Source organism: Phoenix dactylifera, chromosome 10 (assembly GCF_009389715.1).
Source record: "Phoenix dactylifera cultivar Barhee BC4 chromosome 10, palm_55x_up_171113_PBpolish2nd_filt_p, whole genome shotgun sequence".
In the NCBI taxonomy this organism is placed as follows: Eukaryota; Viridiplantae; Streptophyta; class Magnoliopsida; order Arecales; family Arecaceae; genus Phoenix; species Phoenix dactylifera.
In genome coordinates this window covers 2,731,448-2,752,680 of record NC_052401.1, presented here as the reverse complement: position 1 = coordinate 2,752,680, position 21,233 = coordinate 2,731,448, and the positions used below count along the sequence as shown (strand labels likewise).

Sequence of the window (21,233 nt, the reverse complement as noted above, 5' to 3'; positions counted from 1 at the left end):
TTTCAAGATTTTAAATTTCATATTTTTTAAAAAAAGTTGGATTGAGTATATATTGAGTTTGGGCTAGAACTAGATTTTGAAGGTTAGTTTTGTGAGGACAAATTATATTGTACCCAACATTGCAAAAATCTACATCTAACCAACAGGTGTAGGTTGCATTTTCTAACTATGTTATGCTTTTGACTTATGTTTTCTTGGAGGCAAAGACTTATGAGTTGTCACCCATCCCCTCACCTCACATAGGTGATCACCAACAACGAACTGATGAAGTCTATTGGAGTTCACCGGAGCACTTTCAAGCTCATCCAAAAGCTGCTTGCCTTTGTGACTACTCATTTTTCTATACTAGTAGTTAACAATGCAATGCATATGAAAAGCTCTTTAAGTTAAATTTACACTTTTAATATTTTTTTTGAAACTTTAATAAGTTTAGAATTTTCTTTTCTGGAAACTTTCTTGTAATTACAATATTTGGATAGCTTTTCTTTTTAAACTACCTAACCATTCACTTAATCGTTGTCTCTTCTCACATGCCATTGTATGAAACCATTCTTCCCATTAAGTATAGTAGGAAATGGATCACGAAACTACTAGATGGTAAAAATGAAGGTTTTAAATCCTAGTAGAATGGGGGGATAGGAGGTGTGCAAACCATACCATCCCATTTCCGTTAAGAAAATAGGAATTAGGGCAAAAGTGGAACTCTAAAACCCATCCATGCAACGAAAGAATAAGAAAAAGGAAAAAAAAAGAAGAGGGGAAAGGAAGAAATGAAGGGAGAAGAAAAGAAAGAAATGAAAGAAAAAGAGAAGACAAAGAAATATTAAAAAAAAAGGAAAACAAAATTTTTTTTTCCAAAAATAAAGTTAGAAAAGTGTTATTAGGAGAAGCTAGAAAAATTAGCTTGTGAAAAGAAACCATTTTAAAGAAACCGAAGCAACGCCCTTAGTTTTAAGATAATTGCCTATCTTGGCGATGCTTGTTCTTTTGCCATTACAGAGTACAGATGAAATCAAATTCCACAAAGTAAGTTACATCTTGTTGCCTCATGCATATCATTTTCCAGGTGAAAGATAATGAAACAGGTCTCGTTGGGTTAAGCGTGATCTCGCCAAGTATAACCTGTTATGGGGTAGCTTATCCAAATGTATACAGAAATTACTGCTGTAATATTCTTGCACACTTGCCGCTATCCACCATGCATGTCTTTTGTTTGTCTTCAAAAAAAAAAAATCTTTGTATTGGCTGAACAGATGATCCGTACAATTATCTGCTCCACTGTGACATGCCAGCATAATGTGTTGCAGCCTTTTATTTGGGTGGGGGGCTTAATTAAAGCATCGATTGCATCCATGGCAGTCATATAAGTAGTAATCTTCTGCGACCTCTGATGTTTGGAATGTCATGCTTTCTGCTTATGTTTAGATTTGCAATCGTGTGTCCGAGGCATTTGTAGCCAGATCTGGGAATGGCACAATAAGTACTCTTCATAGGTGAATCATCATCTGAGGAGGCTCTCGTACCAACAGATGTTACAGTCAGCGTTGCCGGACAAAATCTGTCAATAGAAAACATAGGAAAGACAAAGTGGATACAGAAGTTTCCTCCATGAGTGGATAAACATGCAGGTTGGATCATCTGCTTGCCAGCATTTTAACTTCCATCTACTCAGATGTTTAAAATGTGCCCACATTCAAAGCTTTATGGATGGTAGGAAAGTAATGCTATGGAACATGGTGCTTGAATATGCCTGGGTCAGGGGATGGATATACCCAGCTTGACCACATTTAGATCGTACTTCTAATTTGCAGATCTCTCCATTGGACTAGCAAATAGCCTCTGCATCACAGCACTCCATTTTTTTTTACCAAGAGAGCATGATTTGGATTTCAGAGTAATGGTTTCATGTCTCTTTCTGAGAGGAAAACATGACAGCGAAATCAAGGCCAGGCTCCAACTACTGGATTTACATGTTCAAAGGGAGAGAAAAAAAAAAGGAAAGACTAAAGCTAGGAATATTTCTAAAATCACAGTAAGAAACGATACAGCTGCACTAGGCAAGGGCATTAACATAATCCATACCGCTAATATTGCAACCCCCACCTCAAAACACCTGCTTTAACCAATACTTGAATTATTTCCTGATGAGGATCTCAGCAACGGATGATGATTAGAAGTGCTTGCCACACCAGAATTGAACATAACATTTGGAGAGGGGGTGGAGGGAGATGGGTGGATCGCAGAGAGAGGTAATCGGGGTCCAAAACCAAACATTTGTTGTCGTTGCATAAATGACATCTGAGGATGTCCTGGCAGATTGTTGCCAAAGGCAGGTGAGATGTTTGCCTGCCCAACTGAGGGTGACATGGTTGGTTGTCTTGTGTTTGCATTCAAAGCAGCAGCAGCTGCTGCTGCTGCTGGCCCTGCTGCAGATGAGTGAGTAGTTCCTGCTTGAGCAAACCGGGTTGACATCGTCCGAACACGATCAGCTGAAAGCCTCTGTCTTGTCCTCTCCCCTTGTTCACATTCTTTCAACAGAGTGGTTTCCACCTCTGCAAACTGTTTCAGCTTCAACTCCAACCTCTTTAACTGCATCAAGATAAATGGGAGGCACATCAGCTTGAAAACAGGAACAATATTATGGCAACAGCAAAACCTCAGACTCTCCCAAGGATAACCAACCCTATCGCGGAACTTCATAAATGCATTAAATAAAAACTGGTGGTGCAAATCTAGAATGATGCATAGCGATGCCAGATCAGAGAAGACTGACAACTACAAGTTACAGATTGTAAAGGGAGAGTGGAAAGAGAAGATTGGTATACAGTGCATGGTGATGCTAATTCCCTGCCCTTAACTTTTTAAGGCCATGCAATTGAATACAGTTCATGAACAACACAAAATAATCCAGAACAAGCAGCATATCATATCCCTCTAAGAAAGGCATTTCATGGATGATGTTGCAAGCAGTTAATAGAAGGCAAGAAAATGACAAAGTGATCGGGCTTTAGAGGTCAAAGCACACCAAATACGTGTGCTTTGAAATTGTGCTTGAAATATCTCCGAAAACTTGTCTATGTGACAGAAACAAGGAACTGCAATGATACCCACATCAAAACGTTGAGGCACCATTTCTCACATAAGAACCATGGAACAGTTTGGTTCAGTTGCGGTCTCAATGAGCTCAAGTTTATGATTACCTAAACTAGCCCAAGGCTTCGAACCAACGAAATTACCTTCACCATCTGACATCCAGCCATCCGCAGAATTTGTCTCTTCTCATTCTGTCGTTGGATTATACCAGCCGAGGGTCCAAAGCATGCAAGGTATTTGTGTTGCAGGATGAGCAAGGGTACCTTGAAAGCTCAGGCCTGCCCTGGGCTCAAGGATACGAGGTTCAATCCCAAACTGAATTGGGTTAGTTTCTCTGGTTTCAGGCTGGGGCTGAAATCCAGGTACTATTTGTTCTAGGCTAAAATCAGAGATTCCCCCTGGCCAAAAATTTTCGGGCTTCTTATGTTTTGAGCCCAGGGCATAAAACCTGAGTAGGGATTAGGCTTTTTTGAGTTGGGTTTTTGCCCACTTGGACCACCTGACCCATTCGGTCTTGATCTCCTTGGAAATAACAAGCTCACTATTTTCGTAGGTTCCTTACATTGGACAAGAGCTAAGTCCAGCACCATGAATGCTTCAGAGTTGGACCATAATACAAGTTTGAGATTGACTGACATCACTTCTGCACCGTCACCACTAACAACAACCAGCCCTCTTCTCTTGCCAATCTCAATTTCAAGCTTGAATTACTTTTGGCTCAATCAAGGCAATCAAGTCAGTCAAAATAGGCGTGTGTTTGGCTCAGTTTCAATTCAGGCTTCATGAAACAACAATTGAACTGAATATGACCTACAAATTTCAGGCTCAAAATTATTTTCAAGCCTTGCTTGATCAGACCCAGGCTCAATCAAGCTTGGCCCAGTTACACCCATACCCTCAACATATCAAAATAATGGAATTCACTCCATCAGAACATAAATCCAAAGAAATCATACACCAGTCAAAGAGTTCAATAATGCGTTGCATTTTAAGTGAAACTTCATTTTCTAATGGAAGAAAAGACATACCAATTCATTTACAAAATCCTTCTCAAGGAAGAAGCAACAAAATCTATCATTTTAATGAGGTAGAATTCAAGCACATCAATTTTGAGAATGTTAAAATATAAGTGTAAAAATCCTTAAAATAGATGCAAATATATAGATATCATGCTAAAATTGACCAAATAGGAAGAAATGAAATCAGCATCAGTTCAACATATGGCCAGAATGACATGAATTGGTCTCACATGGCTAAGTGAAATAAGTAATTAGCATATTGCAGGAACAAGATGGATGTAAAAGGCTACGAACTAGTATAAGAGGTGAAATTTGTTGAACAAGAGCTAGAAGAAACTTACAAATTTGGGTTTACAAACCCAATCACAAGCCTAATGATTGATACATTTCACAATGGCCTGTAAGGTTTAATATTTATATTAACCTTTACATCAACCCATGTCAGTAACATTTAAAATAGTCTATTCATGCTGATCTTTCTATTAAGCGGTTCTATCACATAGCATTATCGTATGATGGAGTAAGAACTCTTCAGTAACAGCAACAAAAACACAATCAGTTGCCATCAATCAATTGCATGCAGAAAATCATTTGCTCTATTTTCAGCCATCTCATCTTTCAAAAGATTAGTTCAAAAGTCTCTCCTAAGATATCAGTTCAGAACTGTCAGATATTATCTGAAATCTTAATAAACTCTGACATATATGTCCAAGAAATTTAATAAATGACATTTATGATAAACAAACATAGCACACAACATGGTAAACAACATTAGTTTATACAAAGACCTGGTGATTTATGATAGTGGCAGCCAGTCTCTGAATTTCACGCTCCTCTTGATCAGCAAACAGTTTTGCCTTCATGGCTGCTGCACATAGACCACTCTTGGCTGCTAATTTTATATGCTCAGGAGAAAGAGGAGAAGTAGCATCTTTTTTAGCATATGGCACTTGATCTTCTGGAGTTTCATCTGGATTAAAAATGGAAATTTTGAGAAAACAATAACAAAGTGTGGAAATGAAGAAACAGAAAAAGAATCAGTATTTTACCCTTCTGGCAACCTAAGTTTGCATGTGCTCCATGAGCACCAACTTCAGAATGTGTACTCTCAGAACTCAACCTACAAATGCAAAGCAGAAGTCTAATGTTATTTGTTTGCAACTCAAGATGACGAAAGCTTGTATTACAGAAATCAACAAACACAAAACATGGCACTGGTGAGACTTTGCAACTAAGGTAATTTTAAGCCCAAGGAAAATAACCAAGTTAAACATAAATGCAGTAGCAAAGATAGATTATATGGAAATCGTTGGAAAATAGTTGGTCATCATGCGCTTAACCATCACTAGTAAAAGCTCAATATTCTAACCTGGGGTCCTCTTTAGTCAAGACAGATAACGCTGCACTCGCACAGGCTGCAGCAACTCTTGGTCCAATTGCAGAGGTCAAAAATGCAACCTAGAAACTTCTCCAAACAGTTAGACAGAGTAAAGTAATTAAATGACACAAAGACGATAACTGGTAAAGAGCCAATGAAACTATAAACATATCTATAATCACAATTCTTGGAGATTGACTGAACAATACACATATCTAGTTGCAAACTATTGAACATTGGTTTTATGAATTCTAATTCTCCAAAAGTTACTATAAATGGAAACCTCCAATCAAGCTACTACAACCAATTCACTATGTAACAGTCAAGATACCGAGCGGCATAAAATTCTGGAATTGTAGACTGTTAGAGAGTATTTCATAGATAATTGTGCTATGCATACTGTTCCATGTGCCCATATAACTCCACCCTGGTCACAATGAATCAGCCATACTGAACCTTTACAAAACATATCGTTTATATTACAGTAACTGGCCTAACAGAATATACACATATCTGGTTCTACATCAACGCAAACTCAAAGAGCATTAAGGCATGCAACAACGTTAGCAGCAAAGCTATCCAAAATACACTGGTTGCCAAGGATGAAGATTGCTATATCTTAAGATGAGACCATTTGGCTCAAAGCTGCAATGTTCATTATCATTAAAAAAAAAAAATCATTCAGTCTACTTTTTTTCTCCAACACTTTAGGATACTCGGTTATTCAAATTACAAAGGGGCACAAATCTCAGTGCTTATTTGTTTATGTGGATTATTTGCTTTGGGTGGCTATGTGACATCTTGCTACATACCTAAAAACCATGACTGGTATAATTAACTCATACTGATTAAACATTAGGATGATATGTTGGTCATTTATTGTCACATAAGGAGGCAGGTTAAGATGCAACACAGTGTTTTCTTTGGTTTCTTGATGTTAGATGCTTTTAACAGGATTACACTTTCTCTTTCTATTTTTCATTTAAAGCTATGAGATGATTGGCAAGTCTGTATCGTATGGAAACACAAAAGAGATGGGTGGACATGTTATTTTAAGATGTCGATATGGCTGTATGGGCCGCATCCACAGTCTGCACATATATAGACATGTATATACGCTTGTATGAGCATTGAAGCATACTAACCATCGCTCTAGACTGAATGTCCGTTACACCTCCATCATGCCATGAAAATAGAAAATCACAGCCCATCAGATTTTAAAGCAACTGTCATATTTGGAACCAGTTGGTGTTTTTAAGATAAGCAGAAGATATTTAACTATAAGTCTATTATTTCCATAAACCAAAGTAACAGCCATTAAATCAAGCATACCAGTCAGATATGCAAATTAAATTAATTGTCCATTCATTTGAAAGAAGTGAAAGTAAATCCACGCAGAACAATGTAGTTACCTACCAGCGACATAACTGGATTTGAAGAATTACCAAATGGAATCTGGTCTCCTGAATTTAATTCTTGAAGGCAAGTGCCTAAAGGAAGAAAGAGTCAAAACAGGAACACTAAAGAAGAACAAAATAAAAAGGCAGCATAGGAAGACAAATGCTGATCTTTATTGATGTGCATGGGCAGTGTAGAACTACCTGTGGCATCACCATTAGAATCAGAAAATGGCAATCCAGGCTTGTGTCCTTTCAAGGAATCAGATGAAACAGCCATGTGTGGTAGTTCAATATTTTCTAGTAAACCATCCTCCGTTGGAAGACGAATAAAATGAAGAATGCATTGTGCTTTTGACTTGGTGCCTACATGCTCTGCAATTTCATTCCAGTTATCATTATATTTCTCCAAGGCCTCTAGCAGCAGCAAAGTTTCCTGGTCACTCCAGCTATCCCCATCAAGATCAGGTGTATCTTTCCTGGAGTCTACTCTCAGAAAATCTAAGCTTGAGTGACCCGTAACAAATTTTGCATCATGGAAGCAATCTGAGCAAAGTATTACATCAGCCTGTTCAAAAAATTACAATCAAGAACAAATACTAATTATGATTTATGAAGGCATTGAATTAGCATTAACATTGTTCACAGTAGAGACGATGCATAGTTATTAAATGCATCAGCCATACTTGAGTATATAGCAAAACTAGCATGGATAAAGCAACAAAATAGAATTAGCATAAAACTTGCTCACAGTTGGCAGCCTATCACTTGCCAGCATTTGTAAATGAAAGATAGAATATTGGAGAAAATTTGACCACATGAAACTAATTTCATTGCTTATTTCATGAAGATCTACCAAACAATGATGTATCTGAATAAACTAAATTCATCCACAGGCAAAACATTATTATGGAGAAAATTGAGTTATATATAGCACGAACATCTAATTGTGGCTGATTGCTCAAGTGCAGTAGGGGAAGGTCACCAACAGATAGAAGATCTACCATATAGTGTTGTACTTATGCCGGAGGAAATATCTTCTTTGGTGAAGCAAAAAGTCAAAGCATGATGAAGCATCAAAGCAAAGCATAAAGAAATCATTCACAATGTATATCAGTCATTTCAGGCTCGAAATCTATTACAGGAATTAGGCTTCACTATGAGCTAGACTATGATCAGGATGCAATCTTTATTTTTAGTTGTCCAAAGTTTTATGAAAGGACGGAGCATATTGAAGTTGCCTATCATTTTAATCAAGCACTGATGAACAAGATGATTATTGCACCATCTGAAGTCCAAAAATAATTTAGGAGATCATCTCAGCAAAGCTTTTGGGTGACAGATTCCTGACCATGTGCTCCAAGCAGGGGATGAATGACATCTAGAGAGCCACTTAAGGGAAAACATTCAATACTTTAGCACATTTTATTGGGGACTTGATCAATAATATAGGGCCAGTATCTTTACATGGATATTTACATAATTATTTAATATGTCTATGAACCCATTACTAGCTACAGCCACATACATGTTATTCATAACCGGCTTCACTAAAGGGAAAATTTGGTCTTTGCACCAGCCCCTAGTGCATGTCCTAATTTCATAGTTACATAGAAGGGTGTTTAGTTAGATGTGATAACCGAACAGTTGTACCTTTTTTCTTCCCACTCTTCCTTCTCTTATGCTACCTAATACAGATTCTCCTTTGCTTTTATCAAAAGATAAAACTTAAACAGCATTTCTGCAGCAGAATTACACGGGTGATGTGTCCTAGTAGAAGTTTGGAGGCTGCACATGAATAATATAGCTTCACTTCAACTCAGATCCGAGTTTTGATCCAAATTATATTGAGTTATCAGCCAGTTTACTTAGCAAATAATGTAAATCCAGCCCTGAGCCTGCTAGCAGGTCCTTTTTATAAGAAACCCTGAAAGAGTGCAATATAGATCTGATTTCTAGATCTGGTAACAGAAGATCTGATTTCTCTCAAATAAAATCTCCGTACAATTTCTTGAAGATCCCTGAAAGAGCCTATTAATAGGCTAGGCATCCTAATTCTTTAGTTCAGGGAACAGATCAAGCCCAAACAGCCACCGGAACCACCTAATAAACACCTATATCTAGGTCCATCTTTAATAGCCAATTTGAGCCCTTATTTTGAACTCGTAAACAGGGAATAGATCTACCGATGTATATCTATTTTGAACTCGTAAACAGGGAATAGATCTACTGATATATATCTATTTTGATAAATACGACTGGACACCTGGTAGCTGATAAATTTGAGTCGAAATAGGACACCAGAAATACTTCAGATAAATAACCCAAAAAGTACCAAAAGAATAGCATGAAAATCCACTCACTAAAGCCTCATAAGATATCAGATTCGACGATCTAGACTATTTAATTCCCAATGGCATCGCAAGGCAAGCAAGCTTTTAATGCTATCTTCACTGAAGGTCAAATCTAGATATGTCTGAAAACACAGATTGAGTTCCATGTAATTGCATCCAAGCATATGCCTTACATTGTAGTTAACTAGCACCGCTTACTTGCAATAATATATCGACTTATTGCTAATGCACTACCTGATTTTTCTGAACTTTCTCTTGTCACATGATACAAAAGCCCATTCGGAGCTTTCAATATGAGCTTCAAACAACACGCGAGCTTCCAAGTTCAATGCATATACATCAAGCGATCGCCCTTATAGGTGAACTACTGCACTACATGCTCTTTTTCCCCTACTTTCTCTTATTACGTGGCATAAAAGGCCATCTTAGCTTTCCACGTGAGCTTCAAAGCGCACATACTTCGTGCGCAATCCCACCAGCACTAGTTCTTTTTAATTGATCACGGTGTCATGTCGTGAGCAGGGCCAATAAATATGGGCAGCAGCATACCGACAAGGAACGCGAAGCAGATGTCCGGTAATGATTAGAAGGATAAAGTTAAATGCAAGCACATAAAAGAAGTTCAGTAAGAAACAATAAAGAATAAAATAAGGACAAATTGATGTTGGCTTGGTTTAAATATGTGCACCAAAGACGAGAGGCAATTTCAAGTAAGGAGGCTATCTTAAAGTACAATCAGCAAGTTGAGGGCTCAAGAAGAACTAAAAAAATACGGAAAATGATCTGGAAATGTTTGAGATGATAAATGAAGCTCCAAAATAATGCGATAAGGCGTAAACCATTCCTACATTATTGTTACGTCAAAAAAGAATTTGGGTGGCGAAGAGGGTAGTTTACATCTCCGAACTAAGATGATTTGTGGCGATGAATAATAATCGAAGAAATATCACCTGCAAGCATGCTCAAAAGCAACCAAAGAGAACTTTTTCATGATATCATGTTCAGGATTTTTGTTCTGAAACCGAACCCAGTCAGCAGTACTTTATGCAGAATATGGTCAAAAAATAACGAATCCAATTAAAATTTGGAAAAGAGGGTGTATGAACATAATACTCTATGTAGTGCATCTTCAAACTGTAGATTAAAACAGACCTCCTTCTGTGACTGATAGTGCAAATTGGGCAGAGGCCGAGAGCAGTAATTGCATGCATGCTCGGATAGGCGCTCCCGTATTCTACCATCCAAATCACGAAGTCGAGAATCAGAATCCACTGATGCAGAAGAAGACGAAGATGACAGCAAAGCGATATCCTCCATTCTGAGACTACATTTAGGCCTATCGAACAACACCAGACTGTCAATGGATCTCAGAGGGCCAGTCTTGAGCTGAAGCTCCCCGGTAGTTTCCTCATTTAGAAGACAACCAGCCATTCTGAGCCCTCGATGAACTGAGGAGGTGGCGAGGTAATTAATGATCCCCCAGTGATCCAGGAACCGCACAATGCGGCTCAGATCATAAAGCTCGTTGTTGGCAACAAGCCCTTGGCAATCAACAAAAGACAGCCTCTTTCCCGGATTCTCCAAATATTTGGCCACTATCTTGTTTCGAAGCGTTATGTACCTCTCCGGCGTGTGGTCGCTCGACTTCCCAGAGAAGAAGTGCGGCACCACCTGCCGCTCCAGCCGGTGCACCGTCGTCAGGGAGAACCAATCTGTGTGCCTCCAAGAAATCAACTTTAAGCGTCCAACCAAAGGCTTTGAATGAAAGAAGAAAGAAAAAAATGAGCAAAGAGATTGTACCGACCGGCATGCATGGGGAGGACTATGTAATGCTCCCTCCCGAACCGCTTGACGACGCCCTTCCCTTCCATGAGCGGCGGCGGAGTGCAGACATAGGCCGATGGTTTGTCGAGGTCGGGCGGCTGGAGTAATGACGGGTTGTCTGGGAGGACGAAGGAGAGGGCCTGGAGCTGGCCGTGGGAAATGTTCTCAAGAAACGGAGGGGCCCAAGGCCTCGGGACGGCCGAAGCAAAGGCGGAGGCGGCAGAGGAGGAGGAGAGGGAGCGCTCGACGGCGACGAGGGCGAGGACAGAGGGGTGGGGGCGATTGACCGTCCGGCGGACGGCGGCGGGGAAATCGGAGATACGCTGGCCGGCATCGGAGAGGACCTCGGCCTCACGGAGGTCGAGGACGGGATCGGAGGCCGGATTGTTGACCTGGGAGTCGTGGTCATCATCCTCCGCCGCTTCCTCCGCGGCGGCGGCCTCCTCCTCCTCGTCGTCCTCTTCGTCGTCGTCGTGGGGCTTCTGCCGCTTGGAGTTGCTGTCGCGCTTCCTCTTCCGCCATTTGAGGCGCGAATCTGCCATGGATCCAAGGAGATTGAGGTCGGAGAGGGGAGATCGGAGGATCGAAATGGAAACCCTAGCAAGAAATCAAGAAGACACAAGAAGAGGAAATGGATAGGAGAGGAGGAGAGAGAAAGTACCTGAGGAGGGGAGAGAAGGGGAAGCAGGGGACATGGGCGCAGACGGGAGAGGGACGGAAGTGAGGTTTTTCTTGGCAGAGGAGAGAGGGAGGAACGGACCACGAGGGGGACGGCGAGGACGGAGCGGGGGGGGATTAAAGAGAGCCGCGGGATAACGTACCTCTCGCACGTGCGAGAGATATTTCAGGTTGTGGTGTTCCTGCGGAACTACATGGGTGAGGGTTCATCCAATCTGTTTTTTTCCCCAGATTTTTCTATCATTTCTTCGCCAATCAAGTTCTTCTCAATCCTCATTTACTTTGTAGCATTGTAATGTGAACAACATTTAACCAAATATTGTAATCCCTTTTTTTATTTCATCTCCTCTTCGTTTGTATTTTGCATGCTAAATTCTAGTATCATATCATATAATGTTAATTGGTGAATATATTTCCATTCTCCGAGTTCAACCTTATTAGAGGGCTCGTATGTTTCTTGTGAGTATGTATAGCCATGCTATTCATTATTCAAATTATTGGTTCTACATCGCACTAATCAGGGTTGAGCTATTCCAATAATGCAAATCTCGGTATCTTTGACCATCAAATCAACATCAATGAATGGAAAAATGATATTTAGTATTTGTTTAATTTTTAAACTATCTTTCATTTTATTTTCTATTGATCTTACATCTATATATAACATTAATATTTAACAAGTGAGATGCATGTGCCCTTGGAAGGGCCAGTGAGCAAAGGAAGATATAAGAATAAAAAGATGAATTAAACTTAAGGACAGAGTTGCTTCTTGCAAATTTGTATTGACATAGTAGAGATTAAATGACTCCATCGTATTGACCACCTTAGGACTCTTAATCATTTTTCATTCATTTCATGGATGATGTGCAACGTCAGTTGAAAAGTTAACTAGAAATTGCTATAATTTAAATTCTAGACAACGTGCTCTCTTACATATCCAAGTCATGACTTTATTGGAAGTCGCATCATGTTGATATAATTCCTATTTTTTTTTAATAAAGAGAGCACATGCTCATTGATATTCTATGCCTGACTTTTTAAAATTTTGTTCTAAGAAAGTTCAATTTTCTATCCAAAAAAAAAGAGATAAGAGCAATTTTACCTATTGGACCATGTAATCCTCCAACATTGCATTGCCTATATAACACGCAATCATGCCTAGAGATATAAAAGATGTCAAAAAAACTCTTGCAAGCTAGCATCAATATTTGTGCAATCAAATGGCCTGCATACATTAAGACCATATGTACACACCATTATGTTGGATGGTCAAATGATATATGACCATCAAATCTAGCTCAGTATCGATCGATGCATCTTAGATCCCAATGGCCTACAATTAAAGCTCCCATGTCTCACACAAAGCTATCTCATATGCCCTGGTATTGGCATAATTAAACATATAATCCCCACCAATGAAAACCTAACATAGTCTGCTGCTGAAAGGGTTGTGCTAGATAAAAGCTAACTAGATTTCCAATCAACTTGGACTCAACTGGAGGACTAAAAAAAAAGTCTGCCTTCTACAAGAATAGCTCTACTAATGGGCCATTCTTAATGGAGTCATTTAAACATATCTGAAAAACAAAAAAAAATTCTAAATTGAGTTAGGCCCTATTTGGTGGAGCTTTTGGAAGGCCAAAAAGTACTTTCTGGCCCTTCAAAATCACTTTTGGATAAAAAAGAGTGTTTGGTAAAAAATTCGGAAAGCTGTTTTAGCTTTTCCAGAAAGCTAAAACAACTTTATGAGAAAAAGCTCTATTTTGGAGCTTTCCGAAAAAATTATTTTGAGCTTTGTCGGAAGCTATTTATTTGACCAAAATATCCATAATAAAATATAACAATTACATACTTTGTCCCTTTATAAACCTAAAAATCTGTTGGAGCCCTAACAAGAACCCTAGTCGTAGATCAGACTCCCTTTCATGCAAGAAAAAGATATTCTTGTTTTCTATTATTATTTTATTCCTTTATTATTATTTTATACTATAAATATAATATTATATTACATTATATCATAATACATTAATATGTTATGTTAAATAATTTAATATTATGTTATATGATAAAAAATTAATTTACGCTAATAATTATAATATTTTATACCTTTATTATTGTATTATACTATAAATATAATATTATATTGCATTATATCACAATACATTAATATGTTATGTTAAATAATTTAATATTATGTTATATTATGAAAAATTAATGTATGCTAATAATTATAATATTTTATACCTTTATTATTGTATTATACTATAAATATAATATTATATTACATTATATCATAATATATTGATATATTATGTTAAATAATTTAATATTATATTATTATTATGCTATAGTATACAATGTTATATTAGTATATTATAATAATATTATATTACATTATAGTAATATTATACTATATCATATATTTATATATTAATAATGCTATATTTTATTATGCTCTATTATATAATACTATGCAATGTCTTTTATGATAATTTTATCATACAAAAGTACTTTCTCAGTTTGTTTACCAAACACATGTTAAAGTGCTACAACACTTTAGAAATGTAGTTACTAAATAGCAAACATCTTTTTATAAAAGCTCTACTTCAAACTCTACTTCCAACAGCTCTACTTTCAAAAGCTCTACTGCCAACAGCTCTCTCAAACAAAACTTTAATCATCTAAACCATCTGTTTGTTGTAATTCATAATTCCATAACTTCTGAGTGAAAATCAAAAGGCATATTCCACATCTTAGTTTTCTTTTCCAAGATAGTGACATCCCAACCTCCTCTCTCCATCAAGTACTCATAACCATTCATCAAATGCTCCCTCCTTTTATATATCATTGCATACATTAAATGTGCCAAGTTTTAATATATTGAAGCTAATTTGGCCAAGCCTATAAACTATTGCACCTAAGTAGCTTACGCATCAAACTCCCACTAAGTCCTCCGCTTATAGTGGGTTGGTATTGGCCCCATCATTGTTTCAAGTCAACCGCCCGTATCTATTTTTTCCTGTCCACGTAGGCATCCTCGCTGCTAACGGCCACCAATACTACCTGTCTCTTTCCCTATTAGATGCCTCTAAGTCAAGGATGGACCCAAAAGTTTTTGCCACCAACCTTTTTTTCTCAAGTACTGGCCTTCAATCTCGCCAAGAATAATTCCCAAGATTACTCCTAAAGACCTCTATAAAGGAAATAACGATTACTTGGTGGCCAGAGACCAGAAGAGAGAGAGAGAGAGAGAGAGATTGGGATATAGGCATGAGAATGGATGAATCCTTCAAGAGGCCAGGATCCATTCCATTCAAGTGGGAGATCCAACCAGGCATTCCCAAGCCTCACAGCCATTCCAACCCTTCCTCCCCACTAGAAACCAAGCTCAGCCCCCCTCCTTCAAGGACACCTCCATCCCCATCCCCCAGTATCTTCACCTCGCCATTGCGACCAAAGCTCAGCCCCCTTCCTTACAGCACCCCTCCATCCCCTTTCCAATCCCCCACCACCCCTCGCTCTTCTTCAGCTTCGCCATCCAAGCGACGTGGTCACCACATTCTCCAGTCTAAGATTCATGCTTTCTCTCATGAGGTTGCTGTTGTTTCGCAAGGCTGCTTTCCAGTTCCACCAATCCGACGCAAGGATGACAAGAGAAGCATCGGCGGTGGAGGCATCGAGATGATCTTCCCTTCTCGGCATCGTTCCATGCCGACTCGGAGCTCACCTTCCTTCTCGTCGCCGTTCAGAAAGTCCTCATGGGCAAGGGATGAGGTGGAGGTGGCCGCTCGCTGGCTCTTTTAGACTACTTTTAATGGATTACAGCGTATCTTTGTATAAAAGGATTGGAACGGCTATCATCAGCTAGCATAGCAGCAATAATGTCTGGTTGTATACCTAGTCAACAGCTATATAGGTATTGTGCTAAGATTTTCAACAGAATGAACTGAAGTCTTATGTTAAGCTTCATATTTGCATTGGTGTCAACAGTTAAAGGAAAAAGCACCAAGAAGCAGCACTAATCCATGTTTGCATTGAGGGCTAGATGTGCGTTTAGTCCCACATCGATTATTTGTTGATATATTTTGGATACTCGTACAGTTTCAAAAAATCCAAATAATACTTTTCGGCTAGTTTTTCTTGAGTGAGGTTCCGAGTTATTACAAAATAATATTAGAGTGGACCCGACTCATAATTTATATGAACTATAGGACATTGCACCACGGATCCATTGGGGCTGACTACGGGCCGATTGTGGTACTTATGATTAGATTTGAATGGATTTGAACCCTTAACCTGACAAGTACATCAAAGCTTAAACAGGAAGAGTATGTGAGGATCCGTGCAAGCGTGTATTTAGTCTCATATCAGTTATTCGCTGGGTAGATCTTGGGTGCTCGTACAGGATTAAGAAACTTAAATAATACCTTCCGATTAGTCTTTTTAGATGAGATCCTAAATTGTTACAATATCAATACAAGATAATTGATCATGTAGGTCAATCACAAACGACTTCATGAAACAAGCATATGCGTTTGAAAACATAATAAGATCACATGGAAAACCTAGACTGGTTTGTCACTTACATCCAGCTAATCAGTAGTAAAGTGTAAACATAAAATCCAAAATAATATGATATGGGCAATTGTTTAATTAGACTCGGTCCAATTTTTTTGCTCGAAAAAAGAAAAAAAATATAAAAAAAGATAAGCGCAGCTGTTATGAACTATTTATGTCGGTTACCTTCTTGAAATCCCATCAGATAAGTAGGATCGCATGATTATAAGAAACTCCTCCCCACAAACCAAAGTGCAACAAATATCGCTTGAAATCTCTCCAATTAAACTTGAATGAATGCTCAAAAATACACTTGAAGGAGCAAGCAGTAGGTAGGATCCAATCCATGTCATAAAATATTAGGCCAGAAGTCCCCTCTGCCTCACCAGACTCAAAAGACTAAATTACAGTACATGTAAGCCTTAGCAAGAAAAATACAATCCCTGAAAATATGTAATTGCATGGCGAAGATCACCCTGAGAGTTGAAAGAGCCTAGATTAATGTATACACAATGACATAAATGTTAAGGATAACAGTGAATGCAGTAGAGAGAAACATGTCTTAAGAAGAAGAAGAAGAAGAAACACAAGTTCTGTACCTAAGAATCTAGGATGATGATCTTGTAAGGTGGGCACCTGTAATAGCTACAACAAAACAGAAAATAACTTAGATGAAATCGAAGAAACTAGTGCAGACAAACAAACAGATGTCTTTCTTGTAAAATTAATGAGCAGTGTGCTCTTGATGAGATTCAAAATCCACTGCAACAGCAGCAAAGTCCTTGATTAATTTTTATCTTCACAACATTACTTCCACACTCGTCAGTTGCATTAAGTTCTAGAACTCACATTTCTGGCCTGTCAAGAGGGTCAATTATAAAGGAAAGAGGAAAAGCTTCAAATTAAGCCATGTCAGTTGTAAGCTTATCCAAGGGAAAAACAGAGGTTATTGAGACATAGGTTATCTTACAACTCCATAAGGAGTGGAAATTAGGGATTAGGCCTATATTAACTGCATCTAATTGGCTCCAAGATCTTAACGTGGATCAAATGCCGAACCAGTCAAATCTGTCAAACGGTTGCTTGTTAAGTATTATTTCTTTTACCAGCAGTTAAGCATAAAGCCACACAGATTTGTCTTGCCTCCCTATACCTCAACAGCCACACTAGTATGGCAGAGTTCCCTGTTACATTGCCCATAAAGACTTATGAGATGGAAGTCTGCAGAGCTTCGGCGAAGTATGTCCCTCTCTGCATTACTTTGTGCAGAGTTAGAAGTTCTAATACGACATTGTAAGAACCCATGAGGACGTGTGTTTAATTCCATATTAGTTATCCGCTAGATAGATCTTGGATACTTATATATGATCAAAAAAATCTAAATAATATCTTCTGATTAGCCATTTTGGATAAGATCCTAAGTTGTTACAAATGGTATCAGAGCAGACCCAGCTCATAACCTATGTGGACTAGAGAATACTGCAGCACGGATCCATTAGGGCTGACCACGAGCCGGTCGTGGTGTTCATGATTAGATTTGAATGGATTTGAACCCTTAGCCTAACGAGGACGTCAGGACTTAAACGGGGAGAGCATGTAAAGACCCGTGCGGGTGTGTATTTAATCCCATATCAGTTATTCGCTGGATAGATTTTGGACGAGGTCTTGGGTTGTTACAGACATTGCTTGTGACATGTACCATGATAGAGGGAGGTCCGCCATACAAACTCCCTGACGGGGAGATCTGTAAAAAGATTGACGGGACAATTATGAGATCCTTTAATAAGATATCAGCCACAGCTTCAAAGGGAAGGTTCCTAAACGAGATTTGAAAACAGTATTCCTATAACAAACAAAAGAAAGCTGATGAAAGAAAAATGATGAACAGCAAAACTAATTCCAGCCATATGTATTTGGCTTTAAATAAATCAAGGCATAAATAAACAACTTTGAATATGTTCTGTGACTGATTCTTAGCCTGAATTATCTGTTAATGGGTTACAAACTCTTGGCTCAAACAAATTTGAGAAGGAAAAAAGTTTGCCATGAAACCTAAAGAACTAGTTATAAATCAAAGATCGATCTATAGTTCTGTGCTATTTATTTCTTTTGTCAACGCATCCCAACCATTTGTTTTGGGTGGGTATGTAAGAAACTTTTCTGTAACCAGCCCTGTTGTGCCTGCTCTGCAGCTTCCCCTCCCTTCCGTTCATGATTTGTTTTGTTGGTGAACAAATTGGACCGTGGAGTTAGCGGCGGTAGAGAGAGAGCGAGGCAAACTGAAACATGCACTTTGTAACAACTCAGAACCTCACCCAAATAGGCTAATTGAAAGGTACCGCACGGGTCCTCACATATTCCTTCCGTTCAAGCCCTGACGTCCACGTAGTTCAAATCCATTCAAATCTAATCACAACCTCCATGATACTATTTGTAACAACTTAGGATCTCATCTAAAAAAACTAGTCGAAAGATATTTTTTTGAGCTCCTTAATTCTGTATAAGTAACTAAAATCTCTTCAGCGAATAACCGATGTGGAAGTAAACACACGCCCGCATGGGTCCTCACACACTTGGAGACCTAGTGATTGATGATATCCTAATGCAAGCCAAAAAAATGAATCTTAATGAAGTGCTATGAACCCCCATGCAAATTCATGATGTCTTTTTGTCATGCAAGATTCTTAGTCAAGCAATAGGACATCCTTTGGTTAAACAATTGCTGATCCAAATTTAATCCATAAGTGAAACCGGAAAGGTAGGAAAATTTATTCAGCCAAAGGTAAAGCTTTTACCAACATCAGCAAATCAAAATTCATTGGGGCACATTATTCATATAAGAGCTGACTTTTCGTTGGGGAAAATATCCTTGGTGCTAGAGACCACTTACAGAGGTGTCATAGAAAAGCAATCATGGGCATCTTTCTTTTCTTTTTCTTTTTAGATAATTTGGAGGAAGCAAGGTACTTTCCGCTCTTCATTGAAGTCATGGGCATCCATAGAAGTGTTCATGCTTCTTTTTTTTTGATGAGAAGGGAAGCAGAGCCTCCCTTGATTTATTAAAAGCAAGCGTTATTTACATAGTATATTTACAGAAAAGCAAAGAAGGAACAGATGCAAAAGAGATAGAAGCGGAGATGTGAACTTAGAACAAATCCGGCACAACATTGATAGAAAAGATGGGCCTCTAATTCCAATGTCTGATTTACAGCAGCAGCAGCATCCACTTGATAAAGTAGATAGAATCGTTGATGCTTGATATGAATAAAGTACAAGTTTGAATTCAGGATATGAACTTTCCACGTAACTCGCTTTAACATAGTGTATGTTTCTCAGTACTTGTCCCATGTTATCCTAACAATTCTTGCCAATCAGGCTTTAATTGATAAAGAATCACTTCAATACATAGCTAAGCATGGATTCACGCTAACAAACAAACATTCTCACCTATATATATGAATGCTTTAAGCCTTAAGAATTAAAACATCTTTTACATACATTGGTACCAGGATACCATTTTTTCACCAATCAAATATAGCATTGATAGGATTTACTCTTCGTTGGATGTAAGAAGATAGACAAATAGTTCCTTGCCATGTAAAACTAGCAAAAGACCATCACATTCGTGGGCGCTGCCATAATGCACAAAGCAACAACTCGCACGTTAAAAAATAAAAAAAATTATTGGGACACCTCCTCAACTTATGATCTATCCCAAAGACACTCTCTCGACTTTAAAAAAATTCCAAACATATCCTTCAAGTTTCCTAGCTAGTTCCATCGTTTATCTCTGTTAACAAAATGATGTCAAGTGACTATCTTATAATAGTATAAAATTGTATTGTGACAAAAAATACCTTTCATATTAGTTATTTATAGGGTGATGTTCTGGTACAGATCTTTTGAAAAATCTCAATATATGACTCATACTTAAGGATCACCCACCACACAGCTCTTAAAGCATTTCGAACATCTTCATTCATTTGTTCACACAAATTTCAAAGTACCCTTAGTATATGCCTATAGTTAAGGATCACCAATCGCACAGCTCTCAAAGCACTCGAACACCTTCATTCATTTGTTTGCATAGATATAAAATCACCCTTAGTATATAACCTATGGTTAAGGATCATTTATTACAAAAATCTCAAAACAATCCGAACACCTTTGCTCATCCACCAACATAAATCTCAAAATATCCTTGGCCCATAGTTAAAGATCACCCACTGCACAAATCTTAAAGCACTTCAAACACTTTCATTCATTTGTCTGCAACAGATCTTAAAGCATTCATAGCAGATGGTCCATAGTTAAGGATTACCCACCGCACATTTCTTAAAGCACTATAAATAACTTTATTCATCCGTTTGCACATATCTCAAAGTATTTTTAGTATATGGCCTATAGTTAAGGATCACCCATTATATAAATCTCAAAGTACCCCGAACTTCTTTATTTAGCTATCTGCACAGATTTCAAAATATCTTTAGTGTATAGCCTAAAGTGAAAAATCACCTACTGCATAGATCTCAAAGCACTTTGAACCTCTTCATTCATCCGCATGCATACATCTTAAAGCATCCTTAAGAATTACTTACCTTGGAAATCTTAAAGCACATTGAACCCTATTTATTAATCCAGCTGCACAGATTTCGAAGCATACTTGGTATATAACCTATAGTGATGGATTTCTCATTATATAGATCTCAAAATATCCCAAACTGTCTGTATAGATCTTAAAGCATTCTTAATATACGATCCACAAGTAAAAATTGCACATCATACAAATCTCAAAGCACACCAAATTTTTTTATTCATTCGCACTCTGAAGAGAGTGAGGACTTTTTGGTTATATGTAATGAAAGGCTAGTGCCATCTGCTGCGGTGAGCTGGAGGATTAGCTTGGAGAAAATTTTGGAGCATGCATTTGAAA

The 21,233-nt window shown here is 38.2% G+C and overlaps 2 protein-coding genes across 2 annotated transcripts; one reads left to right on the top strand and one right to left on the bottom strand.

Moving 5' to 3' along the window:
- Positions 1 to 1,831: 1,831 nt before the first annotated feature.
- LOC103719948 (SWI/SNF complex subunit SWI3C-like) lies at positions 1,832 to 11,860 on the bottom strand. Its single transcript, XM_008809437.4, has 9 exons — positions 11,727 to 11,860; positions 11,046 to 11,600; positions 10,394 to 10,953; positions 7,092 to 7,455; positions 6,907 to 6,980; positions 5,482 to 5,570; positions 5,162 to 5,232; positions 4,901 to 5,082; positions 1,832 to 2,589 (listed from the first exon to the last, which is right to left on the bottom strand). The coding sequence occupies exons 1-9, from the start codon at positions 11,758 to 11,760 to the stop codon at positions 2,119 to 2,121; spliced, it is 2,400 nt and encodes a 799-aa protein (XP_008807659.1). The 5' UTR covers positions 11,761 to 11,860; the 3' UTR covers positions 1,832 to 2,118.
- A 3,082-nt stretch (positions 11,861 to 14,942) lies between these two features.
- LOC103719969 (uncharacterized protein At4g04980-like) lies at positions 14,943 to 15,710 on the top strand. Its single transcript, XM_008809460.4, has one exon. The coding sequence runs from the start codon at positions 15,014 to 15,016 to the stop codon at positions 15,545 to 15,547; it is 534 nt and encodes a 177-aa protein (XP_008807682.1). The 5' UTR covers positions 14,943 to 15,013; the 3' UTR covers positions 15,548 to 15,710.
- The last annotated feature ends 5,523 nt before the right edge of the window (positions 15,711 to 21,233 follow it).

What these genes read in the sequence shown, in the direction of transcription:
- LOC103719948 (XM_008809437.4), bottom strand. Translation starts at nt 11,760, where the DNA reads ATGTCCCCTGCTTCCCCTTCTCTCCCCTCCTCAG. An exon ending in CCCTTCTCTCCCCTCCTCAG is followed by an intron (nt 11,601 to 11,726) that starts GTACTTTCTCTC and finishes GATCCATGGCAG; the next exon opens with ATTCGCGCCTCAAATGGCGG. An exon ending in AGTCCTCCCCATGCATGCCG is followed by an intron (nt 10,954 to 11,045) that starts GTCGGTACAATC and finishes GGAGGCACACAG; the next exon opens with ATTGGTTCTCCCTGACGACG.
- LOC103719969 (XM_008809460.4), top strand. Translation starts at nt 15,014, where the DNA reads ATGAGAATGGATGAATCCTTCAAGAGGCCAGGATCCATTCCATTCAAG.